General features: G+C 39.6%; 1 protein-coding gene across 2 annotated transcripts; it reads left to right on the forward strand.

The window, feature by feature from the left end:
• The first annotated feature begins 2,456 nt into the window (after positions 1 to 2,456).
• Positions 2,457 to 19,721, forward strand: LOC145464443 (T-box transcription factor TBX4-like). 2 transcript variants are annotated; one of them, XM_081448353.1, is made up of 7 exons: positions 2,457 to 4,775; positions 4,851 to 5,103; positions 10,308 to 10,581; positions 11,259 to 11,426; positions 13,376 to 13,443; positions 16,846 to 16,973; positions 17,603 to 19,719. In XM_081448353.1, the coding sequence occupies exons 1-7, from the start codon at positions 4,613 to 4,615 to the stop codon at positions 17,893 to 17,895; spliced, it is 1,347 nt and encodes a 448-aa protein (XP_081304479.1). In that variant the 5' UTR covers positions 2,457 to 4,612; the 3' UTR covers positions 17,896 to 19,719. The 2 variants fall into 2 exon arrangements, with proteins under 2 accessions (XP_081304479.1, XP_081304478.1); XM_081448352.1 differs by having other exon boundaries at positions 2,457 to 5,103; positions 17,603 to 19,721.
• The last annotated feature ends 2,034 nt before the right edge of the window (positions 19,722 to 21,755 follow it).

Genomic DNA, 21,755 nt, shown 5'->3' on the forward strand with positions numbered 1-21,755 from the left:
ACTACTGCAATAATATATCGCAGAAATATTAGTAAGTCCAGCAATTTCTGGATTTCTCCGGCAACAAAACTGACCAACCAGCTAGCCATTTGTGAAGTAGCATGCAAGTTCTAATAACTATAAATGGAAATGGCACGCGTATCACACTACGTTAGTCGTTTCTGGGAGAGGACTGTAAACTTGCGCAGTAATCTGTGGTCTCACTCAAGTTTCTTGCAATGGTTAGCCATTTCGTAAAATTGGAAATAATTGACTATTTTCTGGAAATGTTCGACCAAATGGGACAAATGTGGAGAGGTTAAAACCAGATTCAAGAGAGTGGTGGAAATCAGTCAAGCCCAAAGAAATAGGCAACCATTTCCAGAGCTAACCAGAAATTGTTGCCTGCCATTTTAAAGGAACTCAGTCACTGTATTTTGAGTCATTTTGGCCGATCTGACAAAATTGCTTTTAAATTCAACAATATCTGAAAATAATAATTTACTAAGATAGAAAAACACTACAGAGGTAATGACAAAACATGAAGAAACAAGGATGGCTAAGGATGGAGAAGATTAACACGGATTACAAACGAACTTGAAAAATATAGGCTAAACTTTTCAAGATGCGAAAACCGTGACGTAGCTCGGCTTTGATAAATGATTTCTCTGTTCATAAGTACACTGGTTGACGACTTCTAAAAGCCGGCAGTGGACATTTTTAGCTTGAACGAGGAATACGCTTTTTTTGACAACCAAGTCTTTAAAACTCGCGAGCATAAACTCGCAGATTTCGGAGAAACGCTTCTTGTATCAGGTGCGCGGTTGAACACAAAGCTTTCCCTCCTCCCTCTTATAGTTCTGCCGACATTTTTCTGAGAAAATTCTCGGCACTCCTTAATGGCGGTACGCACCAGACCAGACGGCGGTCGTTTTGATGTGAAGAGGTCTCGTAATTTTCAAACCGGTGCAAAACATTCCAGATTGTAATCAAGACAAGAGTTCTTGAGATATGATCCAAACTGCACGAGGAGAAAAGATTGAAACTCTGCGGACGCGAAATGTGAAGAAAACGGCTGTACTACATGAAGTAGTAGCCTGGATAGTCATCTCTCCAGAAATGTGAATATTCCAAGTGGATTAAGTTAACTAAAATCTCAGTTTTTGAGTTTTGAATATGAATACCTGCGTAATAGAAGATTAGTTTAATAATACAAAAAAAAAAAAGAACTCAGTTTTTCGCGTGTCTGTAAATTCCTGTGCCTCCCATGGGGTATAATTGGAAAATAAAGAGCAAATTCGTTAAGGAGTGATGTTTCATAACAAAAAAGTCCTGTCGAATTATTTTCGGCGGAGGAGTCAACTATCATTAAACTGAATAAGCACACAGTGTGTTTCCAAAACATGTCCAATATCATTATTTGATTATTTTTGAGATTGTCGCGCGAAACCGGTCTCACGCGCTCGAGGACAGACTCAGCACCCCGGCTTCTCAGTGCCGTGACAGCACCGTGCACGAAAACGTTTAACACGAAAATGTCACTATTTAATCATTCAAAGAAAGCAGAACAAATTGCGAGAACTCTAAATAAAAATCAGTCTCTTATTAAGGGCTTGCTTCACCGTCCGTTCACTCCTCAAAGCAAACTTCCATTTTTAACAGGAGCGCAACTTTCGTGCGGGAAGCCATAACTACTCGGTTATATTCAGACCAGGTTTTCCGTTTGTGTAGAACAGGTCTAGGTAAAGCACGAACTGGTAGTAAAACTGATTGATCTACCAAGATACCGCAAAACGCATGTGTTGGCATCATTTCTCGCCGTTTATCAGTCGATCGATTTATTTTACAGCGTTGAACAAGAACAAAAACTATTACCCAAGTCGATGAATGATTTTCAGGTGTCGCCTCATGATGCGTTCAAAAGAGGTCAACAATGTTCTCAATCGTGTCCTCGAACGCTGAATGACGACCATGAATGTAATGCATTTTTAACGAGGTCTGAAATTATGTTTCATGTTCTTAATTCTGATTTTTAACTAGGGCGCGTGCGCTTCAAGTAGACATGGCGAGTGTTCTCGTCCGGCACGCTGAGGTGTCCCTGACGATGGTACTGATGAACTCAGAAAGGAAGTCTTACTCAATAAGCTGAATAAGGAATAAAGAAGATGTATGTTGTATTTATTGTATAAGCCGCCTGAACGTTTATGTCGCGGCTTGTGTGTTAGACGCTTTCAAAACAGAAAGCTTTTTCCACTTCCCGCCCCACTTCCTTCTGATAGGATCGCAATCGCAATCACTTGGTGCGGTTAAGCCACAATTCGGCCTTTCACTGCGCGGTAATCTCTTTGACGCTGTAATAATCTCAAGATTAATAAAACCAAACTCCACAAGACCGGCTTATGGAGCTTTGTACAGGCAATAAATACAACATTTTCAGATCTTTATTTAGCAAATCTTGCTTCACATTTAAAATTATTTTTGGTCGGCTTCCAAGTAATTTGTGGGTCGTCAGCAAACCACGGTTAGGTTGAGGTCGAAGTTCTTTCCAAGTTCTTCTCATCTCCAGTTTTATCGACTCATAGTTCTGCCGCGAGAGTACAAATGGAAATCAATTGAAAAGAACGATAGGGAGGGTCGCTAAATGACAGCATAAAGATAGTTGTTTTCTTCAGTCGTCTCAGTATGATAGCTGGGAACTGACTGACTGCCAAAAAAAAACAAAAAGCAACAACAACAAGAACAACAAAAACTGACTGACTGACTATGGTACAAACATCTTTTTTAAACAATGACTACAGGGCTTGTATGGCTTAAGTACGACGCAATTGTCCTGTTTACTGAGAATAAAACGTTATGACTGCCGGGCTGTCTGAAGTCGTTGTATGTAGGGTTGTTTTATGCAGTTGTTGTACGCAGGGTGAATTCTTCGAAAATGGGGGTGGGGCTGCCCTAAACTAAAAACTTCCTTATTTATCTTCTACCCATTATTCATTCGTAGAACATCATTTTGCAGTCGTTCAAAAGTAATTTCAATTTTCATTTCTTGATAGTATTTACTGTCCTCTTTATCAATAGCAATTGCAAAAATTGTATGTGCCCTCGCGCTCCGAATGCGGAACTCAATAACACTGACATTTTCCAAGTTGTTGTTTTTACAGCAGCAAGTTTCTGTTCAAAGAAAAATAGGTAAATTTAGCCTGTGGGATTTGTAGCAACTTGCCCTTTGGCTGTCAGTATCTTGGATCTTATGAAAACAAGAAAACCTGTGAACGTGTGTTTTTTTATCGAAATTCAACCCGGCAAAATGACAAGTTCGAGGTCGTTCAAAATCGCACTTAGGTTTGCTCCGAATATCAAATTTTCAAAGTGAGTAATCGCCATTTTTCAATCGATGTAACAGGCAAAATGTATGCTTTACAATGTGAGCTCACAGCCATGTTACCTAATTGTAGCTCTATATCTTTCGATGAATCAGTAAATTATAAAGCCTAGAAAGTCTACATGCAGAACTGAGATTTTGGGCAAAATCCATCAAATTATCGACATCTGGTTTTTGCCAGAGATTTCGAGAATGTGATGGAATTTCAGCAACTCAGGCTTCGAGCACGAAGGGTAACCATCTTTTATTTTGCTTACTTTTTCCCCTCATCCGTGCTTCCCATCTCTCGATCGCAAAGCCGCTCTCTTGATTTCATTTGCAGTTTGTCCCGATAATATGGTCGATGAAAGATGCTTTTTAAAATCCTGTAATTCACCGCCCGATGGAGCCGAACCGGGCAACAACAATCGTTCACCCCAAATGATTGACACCTCGTTAATAAAAGGAGCGAGAATGATAACAGAGAATTATGGCGTAATTGTTTTGCTAGCGCGAACGCTGTCAGTGAAGTTTGTTTAACAATGTCAATTACATAGCAAATCTAACACCTTGAAATTTGGATGTTTGCGCAAAACACTCCCCTCGAGAACGGTGCGTCGAAATGAGAAGAAGCTGTTCTGGTGAAAATCTCCCTACATATCTCTCCATCTATAGCTAGTGACCTACTCTCGAGCCTTAGCCTTGTCATAACTACCCGATGATGTGAAACTTTAACAGCCGAGCAGTCACCCACACAACAGATTGCATTTTATGGCTCTTAACTCACGTGCAAAAACAACAACATTGTCCGAGGATCAAATTATGGCAATTTACACAGCGAGATTTGCGGTCACCCCGTGGCGTTCTTAACGGGATAAAGAATATATGATCGTCCTTGACCCGCGCGAATATTCATTGTTTCATTTATTTCTCGTGTCTGAAAATAGCGCGGTTGCAGTCCAGTAACTTGTAAACAAGGACGAATTGGAGATCTTCGCAATTTCGTGGCAATTTCTCGCAGGATTCCACTGTACTGTTTCTCCACGCGGATGACAGTTATTGTTTTCGTAATGACTATGATGAATGACAGCAGGGCATAATTCGAGAGCAAAGCCAAGATACTGGAAATTCCACCTTTAGAGAAACGCGCAGGGTCGGCTCATCGTGCACAATTCGCGTCTTATTCGCGTCATTATCCGCGCTTCGAGAACCGCCAACCGTAGGGCCTTCGGGCTGCGACTTAATTAACCGGTTAACAGCCGGATTTACCGTTAGATGGACCTATCCGGCCTGCTATCTCCCAAGGCCAACGCGTTCTCGATTGCACATTTGATAGACGCTTCACAGCTACCGGAGTTCATGAACATCAACAGCCGACAGACGCACGCTCCAATTATGTTCAACTGGGACTCCTTTAGACTTACGAAAGATATGGAAGGTGAGAGAGTAGATATTTCAGCACGTACCTCACAAACGTCTGATATTACACCATGGTTTTCTTTCCATTGTTTAGAGAGGCTACGAAATGCAGGAACGGGAAAGAAGGTTTCTACACCGGAAAATTCTCCAACAATCAACAATGACACCACGAGGTCGGATCATGATTTTACACGAAGAGTGGACGAGCGATGTTCTACCTCTTCAACGCCGCCGACGAGCCCGTTGTCTTGTTCTTTAGCCAATGTAAAGGTTGACATTGAAATGAAGAATTTATGGGACGATTTCTTCGCTCTTGGCACAGAAATGATTGTCACAAAGGCTGGAAGGTTAGTTATTAATTTTCACTTTTCACACCTCATTCTTGGAAGGGGACGATCATTGCATAAATAATTTGTTGAGAGATTCGCGCGTCTAGTCTCGCGCGAACTGAATGCAGCATGCGCTTTTATTGACAACATGCTGCAGAAAGCCGCTTACTGTAGGAACTTGTAGCTAAATGCTGGTTTTAATTGGAGGTTACAAAGGCCGGCGATAAACTGTTCGAAAATTGTGCGCAAATTGTTGCCGTTATCTCGCTGGACGATAACGTAAAAGGAAATCACTCATTACTAGCGTGCGCGCTCGTGAAGTCAAAGAATAACATTGCCATGAATCCGTTTATTTTGCAGTGAAAAGGTCTGTTTATGCCATTAGCCGGAAAAAATGTTTTTGATTTCTTAATCAGCGCTATCACAACAACGGTCCATTATGATCCAGCCTTATGTCGAACATGTTTGTTTTCTCTGAGAACAAACGCGCCATGGAGCTAGAAGTGCGTGTGGCCAAAATAATTATCAGTAAGCACTTGATTTGAAACCAGTGTGCCTTTAAAAAAAAATTGAGAAATATCTGAAGAAAACTATTACCTCGAGAGGGACAGGAAGTTACATGAATGCTAAGCTAATTAAAGATTGTAAGATTACACGAATAACAGGAGAACAGCGGTTTGAGCCGATAGTGAAGACAAGCGCGCACCATTCGCGTTTTTCGGAGATTTTCGCATATGTGTCCTCCTCAATTAGTACAGCTTTACTGTTTACTGTTATGTTTCGGTCTTTAAAAGTAAACTTTAAGGCAGACAATTGTTTCATATCGGCTGTGGACTTTGTAGATTAGCCTCAGGCTAATAATCAGTGGAATTTATCGCTGAGACCTTTTTGACAAATCATTTTGCAGACATAACAATGATCATGAATCATAAATTGCGAGAACTTTCAAGACTGTCTTAATAAGATTTCGCGTTAATACGCTTTAGCTTGTTTTACAGAATTTTGTTTACTTCAGTCTTTTCGGCGGTTTTCAGTTGCGGTAAACCTCGGAAAGACCACCTACCTTCGGTGTTTCTTTGTCCAAGTTTTAAAGTGGATAATTGTCTTGTAAGAAGTCGCATTTTCTTGGCATGAGTTCAGTGGCTCTGCAAATACACATACCCTCTATATTTGGCGCGACACAACTTGTTCGTTTGTCCAAAACTAGCTGTACTTGCACAACATTACCTTTTAAACCCTAAAGTGGGTATGTTTTTCTCCAGTCACTGCCGAAAGGAAACGTTAAGATTGTTATGTCTAGGCTAGATATAAAAGCAGGAAAACTTTATAGGAGTACATGAATTTTCTTGATTGGGTTAAGCAACTTGCTTATAAACCTCGTGCAATCCTTTTTCCTTAAAACTTGATTTTAAAGGAGGTACATTATTAAACCTGGCTACTTAAGCAACTCTGAGATCTGAGGCCGACATTTGTCGGAAAAAAACAAACGTCTCATTTCATGATATCCGATTTCAGAAAGAATTATTGCATGCCCTTAGCTCACTACTAAAGAAACCAAAACAGTCTCCTCCAATTTTCCTCTCCAAGGCACTCTAAATGGAAGAGAGCTAAAGGCGCCGGCGAAACGGCGTTGGTATTTGTGAGTTGTCACATTCTCCAGGCCCCTTTTCAGAGGCCGTGCACGAACTCACGGGTACGCAAACCTCGGACTTAACAAAGAGTGATTTTTCGACTGAGAGATCGTTTCAATGTAGGTTTAACACAAATCTCATTTGCCTACTCAGTGCTTTATTACCCTAATCAAGGTTTTAATTCGAACAACATGAAGGAAAGGAAATGTTTGCAATAGAATGAAATCTTCTTTAAAATTGGAGTGGAAACCTAATAGACCCCAATAGAAAGCAACGTGAAGTTTCAGTATCAATAAGTCCCTTCATTTACGCTAAAAGCAGGATTCCCAAGATGTCCGAGGTCGAAGGAGAACAAAATCTATTGTGTGCATCTTTACCGTGTTATTAATAATTTTTTAGCTACGAAATCCTCGAATGGGCTACAAAATATTGACATTGTGATAGACGCCAAATTCTTGGAATCAACATCTATGCAGTAACCTTTCACTGGAAGACTGCTGAAGAGGCCTGAACTGTAGACGGTGTATCCAGACTACTAAAATAACACTCTTGTAGTCTTTTAAAGCGGTCCTCTTTAATATGCTGTGAAAAGTTGTTCTGAGTAAAAGTTGGGGTGAAACCCTTAAGCGAGTCTCTGACCAGTCAACTCAATCCTGTTCATGTATTTGCCTTTTGATATGTTTATACCTGAAATTTGTGAATTTAAACTCGGACATGGTAAGGAGGAAGAAGAATTCTATATTGAGTTTGAGACTGAAGATGGCGATATAGTAATATGTCTAAGGCTTAGGTCTACCCTCTTGTAATAGATATTTGTATTTCTAACGTCTATTTCTGCGGGGCTAAGGCTGCCAAGCTTGGAAATATTCTTGAACGTTCTTGCCTTTTCATTTCAATATTGAGAACAATTGAAGTAGCAATGTAGTAAATCCCTCTGAAACGCATTCAAACTTAAAATGTCCACACGGTCCACATCTTTACAGTGATCTGACAAATATTGTCTCCATTTTGGATTGAGATCCTAAGAGAAAATATTTCCTTTTTATCAGAGTAAAGCTCAACATTTTGTACATTTATTTGTAATTTTCACAAACATTGAAAACGTACCTTCTCAATTTTTAGCTTTGAGTACATGTTCTTTTGCATGTTTTAAATTAAAATGTTTTTGACCTTAAAATTTTTCTCTTTGTAATTCAGACAGCCTGAACGTTCTTTTAAACATGTCGTTATAAAAACAAGGAGTGTTATTGACCTGCCAAAGGAAAAACATCAGTCTTGATATCGCATGGAATACCGTTATTTATGTTTGCAGGCTAGGAGTTAACAACAACTAAAGGGAGTAGATAATCGTGGTGACTGTCACTGCCAATGCGAACTCGATGTCAAACCTCAAAACGCCTCAGGAAAATTAAAAAACTTTCTTGATAATTGGGAAATAAAGATAACAAAACCATGCACTCCATTATCTTTCCGTCTTTTTAGCAATCGGCTCAACAATTTTGTCTATTGATTTCAGTTCAAGGTATCAGGAGTTTCCGAGGACGAAACAAGACAATTTAACCAGTGCTCGCTTAGGCATTGTTATCTCTGTCAACTTAAGAATGCGTCATACCGATCCCCCTCTCCCCAATTTTGGTGCCAAGAGCAAAGTCCAATGGCAAGGATGTATAGAAATGGACCTGGAAAAGGATGATGCAGTAAGGACAATCTTGAGAACGCGACAGTCACTAGGAAAACAGATATCGATTCGTATTCTCCTTTGAAAATTATAAAGCGCTTGCTCTCAAAAATATACAGCAAGCGTTTGCCTCACCATAAACAGTGTTCAACGACTCCCTCATGTTCCTCAATGTTCCTTAGCAACAGAATCGCTAGTTTAGGGTCAGTTTAAATAAGTAGGTTGGAGCCGGTGCTTGTTCGCAAATTAACTCACACTGACAGTCGCTGGCAAAAACCTTAGATATTTTATCAGGATTCTCATATATAAATCTAGCAAGGGATGCTACGGTGCAAAGACATGAATGATAATCGCAGTTACATACACAACTTAAGTAGCTGCGAAAATAAAGTCTGAAAAAACGGGACCCCTTTCAAGCCTGAATTTTTTTTCAGGCTCTGTTTTCACTGCTGCTTAAGTTGTGTATATAACTGCGATGATCCTTCATGCCTTTGCAGCTTTCTCCTCAGTTTAAATATATGGTCTTCCATATATTCAGTAAAGTAAAGGAAAATAAACACAAGTGCGAGTTTTTTCAAGGTCTGCGAATTTTGTATCTGTTAAGGGAAGTTCCAACGTAAGCAAAAAAGTTCGCTCGGGAATTTTCTTTCTCTTCATGGGTGGCACCCTTCTGTGTCTCCGCTCTTCCGTGCTGGCTAAACAGGAAAATTTAGAGTAAGGAATCTCATATGATATGATTTCTGAACAAACGTCCTTGAAAAACTGTTAAGGACAAAACGAAAGAAAACAACGTAGTTAAAGTATGATGTAAGCTGGTGACGTTTACTGTTTGTCCATGTTTGCTTTCTCCACGGCAGTAAAAACATACAAGCTACACAATAGGTGTTGAAAGGACCGTGAAAACATATTGGTCAAGTCAGCAAACATTGCATGTCAGAAAACCGCCCATAGTGGCCGCCATTTTGACCACCTTCATTGTGTGGACGATCGTCAGTTTTAATCTAAATTTACAAATGTCTCATTCAAAATTTGACAAACTACAACTTATGAATCACGAATCATTTGTTCAGATGGCACTAAGTTTCGTTCTGAGATTTACAGAAAGAAATGAGAACAAAATTCCGAATAAACAAATAATTATAACATAACTGGTCTAAGTTAGGTCTCTTCTCCAAGAATGCACCAATTTAAAATTTAAGTCGGGTTAAGTCGTAGAAGCATAGTGCATTGACATAAAATCAAAGTTTTTAAGAGAGACCTTTCATTTGACCATCAGTAAAACTTCCTCCTTTGCGGGGATATTAAATCTACGCTATTTAATCGTTTTGTTTTTGTTTGGCTTAAGAAAATAAATATTGTTCCGTAAAAATAAACTAACACAGTAATTGCTTTTAAAGGCATGTTGACTAAGATAGCTAACCTGCGAGCATGCTCCTTTCCTCACATGGCATTGTGAAGGCGCGTTCTGACAAAAGTCCCAAATTACATGTTGCAAAATATATATTTAAAAAAACCTGACAGCACACAGCTTCCATTTGGATGGTCAAACACTAGGGTTTCACGCAGACTTATGCAGCACAATAAATAGTATTACATGAGAGTGCATCTGATCCACTCCTCGATCCTCAATGGCCTTCTCGACTTCAATGGTCACAAAGTTAGGCCCTTGACTACAGTCTAAAATGTTAAGACTGCACTCCTTGTACAAAACAGTACCACATATAATAAGTGAAAGTACTGCTTTAGATTTTACGTAAATTTCGTACTTCATAGGTATTCATACTTTTCTGACACCATATCACAGATGTATAAGACGAAAATGGATGATTTGTATGTTGACGGATGAGCTAAAAGAGTTTAAGATGACGGCACAAGCCAAGACAGAAACTCATTTACTTCTTTCTGTTTTTTAGGCGCATGTTTCCTCCTTTCCAGGTGCGCCTACATGGATTGGACCCCTCGTCCAAGTACATCCTAATGATGGACTTTGTACCTGTGGACGACAAACGTTATCGCTACGCGTTTCACAGCTCCAAGTGGCTGGTAGCAGGCAAAGCAGACTCCAGTGTACCCGGGAGAGTACACATTCACCCTGACTCACCCTGTACTGGACAGCAATGGATGAAACAAATCGTGTCTTTTGACAAACTCAAATTGACCAACAACCTCATGGATGACAACGGACATGTAAGTAATGAACGTTTATTTATTTTTGGTCGCTTTAAGTTTACAACCTTGTATCGCTGTGTTGATTCCTTTTAAACAGAGTACGCTAGTAGACTGGAGGCGCGGTGGCCTCATGGTAAATACGCTCGACTCCAGATCAAGCGGTCCGGGTTCGAGTCCGGGGACACTGTGTTGTGTTCTTGGGCAAGACACTTTACTCTCACAGTGCCTCTCTCCACCCAGGTGTACAAGTGGGTACCGGCGAATTCAGTGCTGGGGGTAACCCTGCGATGGACTAGCATTCCACCTGGGAAGGAGTAGAAATACTCCTAGTCGCTTCATGCTACAGAAACCGGGATAAAATCCGGCCTGATGGGCTACTTAGCTTGTATGCAGACTTCACCCAGGCCGTAGACTGCTATCTTCCGTCCCCGTTATGTAACAGCATTCATGTATCAGCATGAAAGCTCATATTAAGTATCTCAAGTTCTCTTGTTCTTGACAAATTGTGGGAAAAGTCTTGTCTGTGTTTGTCGTTAAAAGGTCGTTTAATATGGTATGAATAACTTTACTGTTTATCACTTTGCTCTCTACACGTGAGATAAGAATTGTTTGTTATAAAATGATGATGATGATGCTGATGGTAATGTCGATGACAACGACAACTAATGATCATTGATGCTATCTTTTCTTGTTAGATTATACTCAACTCCATGCATAAATACCAGCCTCGCTTTCACGTTGTCCTTGACAACCAGGAGAAGAGCACAATGACCAGCGCCCTGGGAGCGAGTACAGAACACGTTAAAACGTTCGTGTTTCCAGAAACGCAGTTCATGGCAGTAACCGCTTATCAAAATCACATGGTAGGTAGATTATAAGTTAATCAGTTTGCTTTTCCCATTGCTTTGTGTCATTAATCACCGATTCTCGAAACATTTTGTTAGGAGTGGTAGGTATGTCCCTTCGTGTTCTTGGATTACCATCTTCAATCCTTTTCTTTCAAGCGTTTTCGGTATTTTTCGGAAGCAAAGTGCATGTATGATAACATGAAATATTTATTCTATGCTGAAATATCATCTGCATGTATAGGACAAACACGGAGGATATCTGGGAATTATAGACCTCGTTACGTAACAAATGCATCGAAAACCGGTATCTATCTGTCCCAGACAGAAATTTTAAAAAGTTTTGATATTTGTCATCCAATTTAAAAGAGCTTGGTGACGTTATTAAAGGTGATTCTCGCGTATCTTCCTCAATAAAAGGCGGTTAACATGAAAGAAAAAACTGACGGAGAAAATTATTGTTAAAATGGTATTTTCATTACGAACAATTGAAAGCCTACTTCTGTAATCCAAACTTGATTCCCGACATTCCATCAGAAACTATCATGTTTAACTAGATACACTCCGTTTTATCTTAGCATTCTTTTCCTACTGGTTAAACGTCCCTGTCATTTCAGACAGTTTTCACACAGGCAAATTATGCTGATCAAGGCAGATCTCTCAGTAACATTTTTTATTTCTCTGATGTATTGCTCACACTTGAAACTGCAGTTACAAACATACCCTAATGATTGTGCTTAGAGACCTAATTAATCTTAGCGTTAGGTTAAAATTACAAGTACCCAGGGGAAACCAAATCTGAATTATATATACTGGAAACTCGGCCAAAGGCCCAGATAACCCGCTTTCTGAAGTATGATCATGAGAAGACCACAAGTATTGTTATACTTCTAGATGGAATGCTAATTCGTTGTAGGTTAGCCTTATTGTTCAGCGTTTTCTTAGGTTGCCCTAAACGTTCGTGCGCCCGCGCGCTTTGCATTTCTGGATAGAGAAAGGTATTATTAGTTTAAAAATGTCGTTTCCAACAGCACAAAACGATGTACTCAGCTAGTTTTGGAACCTGAAGCACTCCAGTGACAACTCAATGTGGAGTTCAAAGTGATAACTTGATTAGCAGGCCGGCGTGAAACTTATAAGTGTAATTTAGTAATGACCTGAAGAAAGGCATTTCGTTCATTCTTCAAGGCAAAAACTCATTGTCCAGCCCATCGGCTAAGGGTCTTCTATTGAAAACACATACAGTTAAACCTGTATTAGGCGGACACCCTTGGAACAATCACCAGTGTCCGTTTAATACAGGGTGTCCGCTCAAAACAGGCTCAAAATATATTGTGCAATAATAATTAATTATTAACCCTTTTGTAACACAGTGTAAGATCAAAGACTGCTCATAGCGCAATGTCCAGTCAGTCAATGCATCAATCTAGAATAATCTACTTAGCTTCAAAAAGACATCGCTGAGCACTGTTAAAGGAGTCTGAGTTGAGCTTTTAGAATAAAAAGCCCTTGAAGTGTGCGCTTATTGCAGGTTTTGTGCAACAAAGTGGGTTAATATTGGTGTCCGCGTACGCTTAACAGAGGTGTCCGCGTACGCTTAACAGAGGTGTCCGCGTACGCTTAACAGAGGTGTCCGCTGAATGTAGGTGTATTTTACAGTAAACGTGGGACAAAATTTAGGGAGTCAAGCTGGTGTCCACTTTATAGAGGGTGTTCACTTAATATGGGGTCCGCTTAACATACAGGTTTCACCGTATTACGCTTCCTTCTCAAAACATCCCACTTTCACATGTTTTCTCAAAGAAAGAATTTGCATTGTTTGCAGGACTTACGCAAGGGTCAATTGTGTTTAGACTAGCCCATCGTCTTACACAGAGCTCTAGCTCTCCGATACTTCGAAATGAGACTTTAATATTTAGACTGGAAAAAAAAACTACCATATATTTTTAATTCTTACCTGTTGGCAGATAACGCAACTGAAGATAGCAAGCAACCCTTTCGCCAAAGGATTTCGTGATTGTGACCCGGATGACTGGTATGTAGTTTGAGAGAATTATGCTCCCTAGAGGGTAATTAAATTTATTGAGACAAGTAATATATTGTAATCCGCTCGTATCGAACTGAATTCCAGACAGATAAATCTTATAATATGGATAATCAATCTCTATATTAAATTGACATGTGGAGCCAAATATTTAGAAATTATGTTTTTAACAAAGCTTAGTTTTTGCCGAGGGTAAATAAAGGTTATCCTTTTTTTTTATCTTTTTTGGCTAGCCAAGGTTAACTTACATACACTCAATTCTTGAACGGCTTTTCCGTTTGCTCTGGAAACGTTGCATTCTAGAACTTAAATTTTGGTTTGGAAGTTCACCTGTGTAAATGTTTGTGTCGTTCTTGCGACCTTGGCTTCTACCTCCGCTAGATAGACCTCGAGTTAGCTGTAACTGAAGATCATTCTATTTCTCTAGTTTTCAATCGGTTAAACTCTGCAGCGTTATCTAGTCAGCTTCGTTCATTTAAGATTAACACCCGAGTACTTTGTTTTGTACGACCTGGTTTACGCTTAGCTTGAGTCCCGAGTGTAGCTAAACTAAGCATAAAAGGGAAGGTCATTGCAAAGTTTTATTCAGTAGAGTAAAAAAGAAGTAGAAGTATAAGGAGAAGTAGAAGAAGGAGTAGTAGTGGAAGACGTTGAAGACTTAAGATTAAACGCAGATCATATCTCGGAGTTCCGATACCTGTTGTTGAAGTCAAGCGAGAACTAATTAGTCCCCTACAGTATGTTGTAATTCGCTCGTGTCCAACTGAATACCAGACAGATAAATCTCTTAATACGGATATCAATCTCTTCATTAACTTTGCATGGATAACGCGTTGCATAGCGTTTTCTCCCAAATCCTGTATTTGGTTCTGAAGCACGACCGAAAGGGGATTATCCCATCCAAGTCTGTCTTCATGCAAATAAGTACGAGCTTTATGCCAAGAGGATGAGTGACGAAATTATGACTGTTGTACGGGCATGTAAAGCAATCCGTCCTGCGTAAGCCAGATTTAATTTTATTATCATGTTCACGTCTGTAATCATCTGTCAGCGAAATCGCGATTTTTCGTTTTATTGTTAAAGACTGTTTAGTATGGTGCAAACAATGTTGCATCATACTAAAAATTCGCCATTTTTTTTTTAAATTGAACGCAACAGGAGCCATAATCGGGGACGGAGACCGTAAGCGCGCGCCATTTTAAGTATTGGGGTTGTCCCCATGATATGGGACAATAATTCTATTTTTAGAACAAATTGCGCCATCGCCTGCGGCACACGCGCGTATATGCTGCGAAGATTTTTGCGGATGTCGCGCGGGGGAAATGGCGTCCGAAATTCCCGAAATTTTTCATGTTTTTGGCCCAGAACTCTATGCGTTTACGTCTGTTGGAATTTTGCTTAAGTATTTTCGTCGTAAGCTGCTCCAGTTTGAGTGAAATAAGACAGTGTCGAATTTAGGTATGTTCCGCTGTAAGCTTATATATATCGCTGACCAAGTTTTGTTCCGACGGATGCTTCTTTTACATGAACTGTACATTACTCCACTTTAAATTTCACATATGTTGAAGATTAACAGCTTTTCCATTACACAGCAAAAAACTAGCTGGATATATTAAGATATAGCAGAGCTTCAGGACTTCATAGTTTCCTAGCTTCTCTTGCCACACGCTTGCGAGGAGTTTGTCAGTCTATCGCGACCGAAAAGTAAAACAAAATAATTGCTAGTTTGAGTTTCGCTTGAATTGTAAGCAACGCTTGATGTTTCATCAAGGCTTAATAACTTTACGTCCGTAGATACTGCTCAGTTTTATTCGTGTAAAAATCCAGTAAATTCTCTGTTGTCGATGAATGAGAGCGCCCGCCGATGCGTGTTTTGTACAGTCAGTAAACATGACAAATTGCACCGAAGTTCCGCCGCGCTTTCGTGTGAAAGCGTACATCGAACTCAAACAATAGCTCTATAGTTTTTAAATATGTTTAAGATTGATATATGTTTGAGAACATATTAAAAGCTAAGCTGAAAATATGTGAATAAAGCAGAAATAGTCAGCAAAGTTACGATGACGCTTTCTTTAATCAACTTGGAATAACGATTTCGATTTTGTTGATCGAGTTATCGAAACTCCTTGTCTATTTTCATTTTCGCAGTGTAAAACTGACTTCACTATGCTTATGTTGAAGAAACACACATGATGTTAGTAGCCTTTTTTGCGTTCGTGAAATTTGTTGCAGCATCTCAGCACAAAAGATAACGAAAGAAATCTTTGTCAAGATTTGTTGACAATTGAAAACACTGACTCGGACTTGAAAGTGCACGAGCTGCACTATGCAAATGAGCTAATTGTACGCGTCAGACTTTCCTTTCAAAAACTTTTGCAAACTCACCAAACAAGCAGAAACAATAAGACACCATCAAAACAGGTTTTGGTTATGATTAACCATTTTCTGAGAAACTCAAAAATTAACTCGATACCAGAGTAGAGAGTTTTCTTGCTATATTCTTAAGTCAGAACAAACGGAAAAACATACGCGTAAGCTTACAACTAGCGTGAGCAGATCTTATTATTCATTCCCAGCGCGAAATTGAAGTCTTGTTTTCGACCCTGAAAAACCCACCTTTTCCGTTGGTTCAGAGCATAAAACTACATACAAGCGCCCTGGTTCGTATTCCCTGCCTTATTCCCTGCCATCGCTGTGAAAAATACGCAAGAGAATCTCTCAACTCTCACCATTTGATCACGCAACGTGACAACATCCACGCAAGAGCCCCTGACATGTGCGTGAATCCGCGCGGATATATGACGTCAGGATGGCGCAATTTGTTCTAAAAATAGAAAAATTATCCCATATCATAGGTGCGCGCGAATCCCGAGACTTACGGTCTCCGTCCCCGATTATGGCTCCTGACGCAATCATGAAAGGGACCACAGCAACTAAGAATTTAAACTAAGAAATTAATCCAGCAAAGTTGTGTTCGAAGTGTGTTTGTTAAAAAAAATTCCAAAGCCTTGCTTGTCATTCTAATGCTAAATGATTAATATAATCCTGTGATAAGATACGTACACCTCTGTTTTTGTGTAAATTAATATCTCCGTTTTTAAGATATTTTGTGAGTAGTATCGTGGTTCATTTTACTAGTGCTGTTGTAGTTTGGCCGGCGAGCTCGTCTAGCGAGTCAGAAACAAACGAGTGAGCAGCCATATGACCTGATAACATGTTCATTCAGCCTTCTGTTAGGATTGGTCATAAGGGACAATAACCTTACAACAGACTACTACTCGTAACTGGCTATCGCCATTCACGAGTTAAAAATGAACACAGTAATTGATGTTTGCACTCTCGCACGATACAATACACTAAACCCTCTAACAATACATTTTTATATCAATTTAGTGTGGTAGAAGTAATAAAGCAAATAGAACCGGGCTCCATGATGCCGACTGCAAAGCCTCGACTTCAAGGCGAGGTGTATTCCGCTAAGTCATGTGATCCTGGCCGAGATGAAGGCGACGGTGTCACAGGTTTGTGCTCAGCTTTCTGCTTGTTTCGACGGGCGGGACTTTTCAGAGTTGATTGCATTTTTTAATCATGTTATCTTTTAACTTCAGTTGTTACTAGTTCCAAAGAAAAGTGAATATCCAGCATTGCTGTTCTAAACTGAAATACCAAACCCTGAAGAGATCTATCAAGTTTTTTATCCCACCATCCCATTCAGTGTTCTTCACTTCAGCCCGGACTTTTGTAATCTAAATTTCTTCCAAGTCATCTGTCACAATTTGTGTATTTACTTGTACGTTGGTTGAACCTACTTTTCGATTTTCTGTCGATATTTTAGAATGTCTTTTTATTAAACCAAAGGAAACCTCAATAGAATAGTCTACCAAAATAGCACAATACCCCTCAAAAAAGGTTACAATGAAGTTATGAGGAACGAGAATGGTAAGACAGTTACAATATATTTTAACCAAGACAGCGCTTTCAATATCGAACTTCTCTACACCAGCGATCAGAAAATTAAGCAAGTAAGTTATGAGAAAAAGCAAAATTGATCACAAGTAGGAAAAGCCGAATTCTACCGAGGGTAACAAACAATATGTATGAAGGCAGTAAAGTGAAATGTGATGACAGTACTTTTTTCCCTCCTCTCTAGGACCAATGTCAACTGCACCTTTGGTACCAATGGGCCGTATGATTCCCTCCCTAACAGTTCCCTCCATAACGGTTCCCGCCTGCTCTCCCATCATGAGCCCAACTATTACGTCACCGCTGCTCCATCCTCACCCGACCTCCCCCGGGGCGACAACGGCCGTGTATAGAGGTTTCTCGCCGTTACGAGATCACCGCAGTATGCCTTATCCTACACCTTACCTACGGTACAATTCAGGACCGCAAAATGAAGTACCTGGCTATCAATCTCCTCCCGGGACGATTTCAAGTCAATGATGAAATGTTTAGTACTGGAGGACTGCATTCGAATTTCACTGTATTTTTTAACTGTTGTTCGTCGAAGAAACAAGTCCAGTTTGTGTTGTCTGGCAACTTCACTACCACTGGGGAAGACGGGACTACGGGCTCAGTCACGGTTTCTCGACATTTCTTTCTTCGACATTTTACAAAATTATACAAAAACAAATCGTTGGTACAGATATTTTTCGTCCGCAGACAGAAATGAACATAATTATTTAAGAACACATGGTATTGTTCTGATTAGTTTACTTTGCTAAACGTAAAAATTGAAAACAAAGGTTAGCCAAGCCTGTTTCATTCATTCGCTTTCAATTCTAGCTTTGTAATCTATTGTCTTTGTATGCGTTTTTGTTTATAATTAAGTTTTCTTTTCAAACAATGGAATCTTCATCTCTAGAATCGAAGTTCACCGATTGATCTAAGCATAGTTAATAGAGGGAAATGGTTAAGAAGCCCGGTAAACATCAAAGAAGCAAACAAACAGGTTAAGATTTATGTCGGGAGGTCCTTGACCCTGCACATCTTTTCGTTCATGCTCATAGACTATGCATGATTTACATAGTAGCAATGCTTTTATTGGTTAGTTGTATATGAACACATGACATCCTTTTGTATTTTACCAGATTTTGTGCAGGCTCAACCCCCAAAACAGTCAACAAAAACATACAACAAAGAACTTTGCCAGGTTTCATAACCATTTCCCGCTATGATCTAAGAGGGACGCGTAGGGCTACGTAATCATACATATCTTAATGACCCATCACGACAGTGTGCAAAAATCCCCAAATTTCGTCTTTTAAATCATTTGCTATACCCACAGAGCCCCACATACTTAGCTATGAGCCTTGTGAGGCGGAGCTCTGCTTTTCGTATTTGAACTTTTCTTGTTTTCATATTCCTTGGACCTTAGTATTAACAACTGTTGCGGTAAACCATGCATCGCCATTGTTAATTAAAATATTCTTTTCTTTGGATTTGTCTATAGCTTTGTAGAATAAGAACCAATTTTAGACCACGTTACCATGGTAATCAGAGTCTGTGAATCCGTTCGGATTCTTTTTTGCTTATCTTTGGCGATATTCTTTGCCGATCACACTTCAAAGAACTAAACGGAGGAACGGTCTTAGGCAGAATTCTTTGCTTCGAGTGAAGCTTTCGTCGACACCATCGTCACGGTCAAGCCCAACCTCGATCCCAGGCTCTCTCTCCTTTGTGTTTTGTTTAGTTTCACTTGACTGATACTGCTAGAGTATTTTTCCGACTCATCCTCTTTAAAGAACGTGTTTTTCTTTCTTCTTCTTGCTTCTCGTACCTGTTCCCAGCCTCGACAAGACTTTTTTCTAAATTTTAAATAAAATGAAGTAAAAACTTTCAAAACCGTCTGCCATTCAAAAAAAACAGAGGGGAAAATGTATGTAATAATAACGTACGTCATCTATGCGTCCGTCCTCCAGTAGATCACAGGTAAATACCAACCAAAATGCGAGAATAAATATAATTTTTCACGTTGTTATTGTAAGACAGTTTTGTGCTGGTATGTAGATTCGTTGGTATGCAGGTTACGTAATTATGCTAAGAAGTTAATATTTAAGGAGTTTGTCCGTTAGGAGTTGTCACTTCGACGGCATCTCCGCTTTTGATCAGTTCGTTTTGGCAATTTTGTTTTAGTAAATTTCCGTGTTTTTGTTTACTACGTTTATTGTGTCAATAACTATCCTAGGGCAATTTATTTCTGATCAATAAACGAGATGTCCCCTCCTATATGACTGATGTTTTCTTACTTATACCAAGTTAGAAATTATTTTAATTTCGTTTCACTGCAGAGTGATTAGACAACAATTTGAATTAACACGATGGCGCGAGCAAAAAGAATTTACATTTTTTATTATCAAAGTAGGCCAAGTTGTTTTCTTTCATCGGTCGCGGGATTCTCTAAAAAAAATGCAAAACATTTTCTCCACGTTTCTACTGAGTTTTAGTATAAATCTACTAGCGCTCTATCACGAATGCCGTTCTCTGATCGGCTACGCTACTCGCTGTCTATTCTGTTGTAGATAGTGAGTAGCCTAGCAGAGTGCGCTTGTTAACAAAATGACGACCGTTTCTATCCGTTTTTCGAAGCGTCTGTGAACAAGATTAAGATAGCGTTCTAAACTAACGACAACCAGTAGACTTATGCTAAAACAATTAGATTATTCGCTCTCGATTTCTATGCTTGATAGTTGACGAGGGCTGTTAATAGAAACACTCGTGGAAGTTTGGGAGAACTCGAAAAAACTGTGGAAACACTCGCCTGTCGGTTCGTGTTCCCACAGCATTTTTCGTCCTCCCAAACTTCCACTCGTGTTTCTATTAAACGATTAGATTATGAGCTCGAGATTTCTACCGCGCGATAGCTGACCAGGGCGCAGCCTGAGTCAATTATCACGCATAGACATCGAAAGCAAATAATCTAATTGTTTTAGTATAAGTATACTAGTCGTTCAAAACTTTATACAAATCTTATTCACAGACACTTCGAAAACGCCAAGAAGCGGCCTTCATTTTGCTGACAAGGGTACACTGCTACGCTACTCACTATCTATCACAGAATAGATAGTGAGTAGCGTACCCAATCAGGGAACAGCGTTCTTGATAGAACGCTAGTAGATTTATACTAAAACTCGATAGAAACACGTAGAACATGTTTTCTATTTCTTAAATATATAAATAATCCCAGGTTGATCCTATGTTGGGACCACGTGATACAAGTGCGATCATAATAAACCAAATTCCACCAAATGCACTGCAGCATTCACTATCCCTATTGGATATCCTTTATCCTGTATCCTATAGTTGAAAAAGAAATTAAAAATACAAACCTCTGCATGGCACGTAGGGTAGACGACGACTAGTGCCTCTTTCGCTTAGTCCGTCGAGCGAGACCGTAAATAAACCGCGAGGAAAAAAATGGCCGCGCGAATTTTCGCGGTTTTTCCTTCGCGTCACGCACGACGGGTTAAGCGAAAGAGGGACTACTCGTAGTCTACACCTAGGGTGGCCATACTACTTCGCTAGATTTCATTCTACTTCAGAATAATGAAGGTGATTTGTGCAGGATTGACAAAAACAAACACCACTAGCCTAGCGAAAGCTTTGCAAGTTCTTGGACACAACGTGTATGACTTTAAAGAGCATTATGGATTTCACTTGCAGCAATTTCTGCAAAGCGGTGGAAGAACGAAAAATTCGTAGCCTTTGTAATTTATTTCATAATAATTCTTCTTGCTGCTGTTTTTGTTGATTTAAAAATCATACCCTGTTTCAGACCTGCCTAATAATTAGTTTCCCAGTTGAGACCAATGTTAAAGGCAATGTTTATATGCTTTTCATAGGTAGGATAGCGTATTCTAATTCAAAACATGCCCAATTCAAGACTAGAGTGAAAAGAGCATACCCCATTTAAGACCAAAATCGGTGCCCTATTTCTAACCAAAACGGCTGAAAAACGGTTGCATACCCTTTGGGGCCACATATACCTATATAGCCCATATAAGGGAGTGCTCCCCGGGGGTAGAAACTGCAAATCCTCGGAGGATTTTTGAAGTGGAAGTCATGGTAAGTTTTCACGTTTATGCACTTTTGATTTGTTTATATAAAATATTTCCGAGCTGATAAACTAAATTTGCTTCTCTTATGGTATTGTGAAATTACGAACATTGTGAGGAAACTGTAATGGAAGCCAGGAAAATTTTGTCCAGAGCGTACGAAGAGAAACAAAATGCCGCCGGCAAATTGAGCTCTGTTTTGCTCGGAAGAATTCTTAACGAATTATGGGTAGATGAAGTTAAATTGGC

The sequence above is a fragment of the Orbicella franksi genome, chromosome 12, assembly GCF_964199315.1.
Source record: "Orbicella franksi chromosome 12, jaOrbFran1.1, whole genome shotgun sequence".
Lineage (NCBI taxonomy): Eukaryota > Metazoa > Cnidaria > Anthozoa > Scleractinia > Merulinidae > Orbicella > Orbicella franksi.

Coding starts and splice junctions, on each gene's coding strand:
- LOC145464443 (XM_081448352.1), top strand. CDS start 4,613: ATGGACCTATCCGGCCTGCTATCTCCCAAGGCCAACGCGTTCTCGATT. Junction 13,444..16,845: donor GATTGTGACCCGGATGACTG/GTATGTAGTTTG, acceptor ATATCAATTTAG/TGTGGTAGAAGTAATAAAGC. Junction 16,974..17,602: donor TGAAGGCGACGGTGTCACAG/GTTTGTGCTCAG, acceptor CCTCCTCTCTAG/GACCAATGTCAACTGCACCT.